General features: G+C 42.9%; 1 protein-coding gene across 2 annotated transcripts; it reads right to left on the reverse strand.

Annotated features, from left to right (window-relative positions):
• Positions 1–375: 375 nt before the first annotated feature.
• LOC113155735 (matrix remodeling-associated protein 8-like) lies at positions 376–2108 on the reverse strand. Of its 2 annotated transcripts, none has more exons than XM_033326697.1 (4): positions 2011–2108; positions 1300–1484; positions 776–1137; positions 376–466 (listed from the first exon to the last, which is right to left on the reverse strand). In XM_033326697.1, the coding sequence occupies exons 1-3, from the start codon at positions 2037–2039 to the stop codon at positions 788–790; spliced, it is 564 nt and encodes a 187-aa protein (XP_033182588.1). In that variant the 5' UTR covers positions 2040–2108; the 3' UTR covers positions 376–466; positions 776–787. The 2 variants fall into 2 exon arrangements, with proteins under 2 accessions (XP_033182588.1, XP_026206221.2); XM_026350436.2 differs by having other exon boundaries at positions 1300–1618; positions 2011–2091.
• Between the last annotated feature and the right edge of the window lie 206 nt (positions 2109–2314).

Genomic DNA, 2314 nt, shown 5'->3' on the forward strand with positions numbered 1-2314 from the left:
TGGTCAGTGGACCCTGAACACTGGTTCTGTTGTCTGTTCTTCAAGTCTGATCCATTATCTTTAACATTTCAACTGCAGTTTGTTGCTGTAAACATTTAAAGAACTCATTTTAATTCAGTAAATCACCACATTTACACTTTAACTTGTTTTTACAATCAGCTCATGACATAAATGAAATGATGATTTAGTAGGAACCATAGAACAGACACAGAGACGTCAGAGAGTTGTGTTCATCATATCATGTGGTTCATTCTACATGTTGAACTAATCACTGAGGAAACAGCAGCAGGACACAGAGTCAGGACTAAAGAGACCTGAGACCTTTTACACCAGCTTATGTTCATCTGCTTAATCAGAGGGAGGTTTTCTCAACATTAGAAAACAAGAACAACAGGAAACAGAACAACTGACAGTCCAACATGTCCGATCCGGTCTCCTCCACTCTTTGCTCTAAACACACTGAGACCTGCAGATGAGAAGCAGCAGTGAGTCAGCAGGTGTCAGGTAGGTGATGAGTGAAGAACACAACAGAATCCATTTCCTCTTCAAACTCCTGTCAGACATTATCTACTGCACTTTGATCCCATCACTCATACCAGCTGTTTTCTACAAAGTCTCATCAACACCAACATCTGATCTGTGATGTTTCACTCTCACATCAACAACCAGGAAGCAGCTTCAACTCTGATCCACACACACACACACACACACACACACACACACACACACACACACACACACACACACACACACACACACACACACACTAAATCACCTGGTTCAACTGTCAGGTTGATGAAGGTGGCAGTTTCATTAAAAGGCCCCTCCTGAGGTTTATTTGTCCCTGGTTGACATAACACTCATATGTTCCACTGTCAGAAGTCGTCACATTCTTAATAATCAAAGACACGTCTCCGTTCTTCATCTCTGTGTCCTTCAGCTCCACCCAGTTCTCATAATATGGATGCTGGTTATCTGGATAACGGATAACGGATCGACCATCTTGGAACATAAAGACATGACCTGCCTGTTCCAGGTCCGGTCTGATCCACTTCACAGCTGTGACAGTGGATCTGCTGTAACCTCGACATGGCAGAGTGACCCTGTCTCCAGATTTAACTGTGATGTAAATGTGCTCTGAAGTAGAGAAGGAAAAATCTACAGTCAGTCGATGTGTGACGCTGTGATTGCACTGTGTGTGTTTTACTATGTAAACCAGTGATCATGATACACATCGACCAAAAACACCAACATGAAGCAGGAGGAGTTCAGTGAACACAACACGTCCAGTGGACTCACCTTCAACCTTCAGGGTGATGATGCTGATGAGGTCAAGTGAAGATTTCTTAGTGCCTTCAAACCACTTTTCAACATAACAGTTATACGTTCCAGCATCGTTCATGTTGACGTTCTTCATAATCACAGAATAATCTCCATCGGTCATCGTTGGATCTCTCAGCTGCATTCGACCGTGAAATGATGGACTGTGGTAAAAAGAACACGTCATGTGGCAGACGAGATTTGTCCAACTGTAACGTGTCAAACTCATCCTCTCTGTTATCCAGACAGGGAAGAACGACATCATCTCCAACTTCTGCTGTTACAGTTTTATATTCCACTGAAGATAAAGAGAAGAGTAAATCAGGAAGAAGAAGTTAGTGATACACACATTTTATTTTGATTAGTCAGTATTCAAACAGTTCTTCAGTCTAAACACTGCCACTTGGTGTGGAACTAAAAAGAGCAGCTGTCAGTGTGTGTTTATGTGCTGACAGCTGATCAGGAGCCTCTTTAACTACTGTAGTTGGTGACTATACGGAGCTGGACTCGTGTCCAAACCTTCACACAGTTTACATCTTTTAAATTTACAGTAAACACTTCACTGGGAACTGACTGACAACAGTTCTCTTAACATTCACCACACAGACAGATTTCAGACTAACTTCCTGGTCGCACAGATTGAAGAGTTCTTAACTTCACCTGATGTAAATTTCTGAAACTCAGACTTACCTCCAGGATGAGGACAGAACAGGGAACATGTGTGGAAGAGACACAGAAAAAAGCTCATTCGTGACGTTAACATCCTTTCTTTCATCAGATCACTGGGTTTGTTCTGTGTCTGTCTCTGTGTCTGTCTGTCTCTGTGTCTGTCTCTGTCTCTGTGTCTGTCTCTGTGTCTGTGTCTGTCTCTGTGTCTGTGTCTGTGTCTGTGTCTGTCTCTGTCTGTCTCTGTGTCTGTGTCTGTGTCTGTGTCTGTGTCTGTGTCTGTGTCTGTGTCTGTGTCTGTCTCTGTCTCTGTGTCTGTGTCTGTGTC

The sequence above is a fragment of the Anabas testudineus genome, chromosome 18, assembly GCF_900324465.2.
Source record: "Anabas testudineus chromosome 18, fAnaTes1.2, whole genome shotgun sequence".
Taxonomy (NCBI): domain Eukaryota; kingdom Metazoa; phylum Chordata; class Actinopteri; order Anabantiformes; family Anabantidae; genus Anabas; species Anabas testudineus.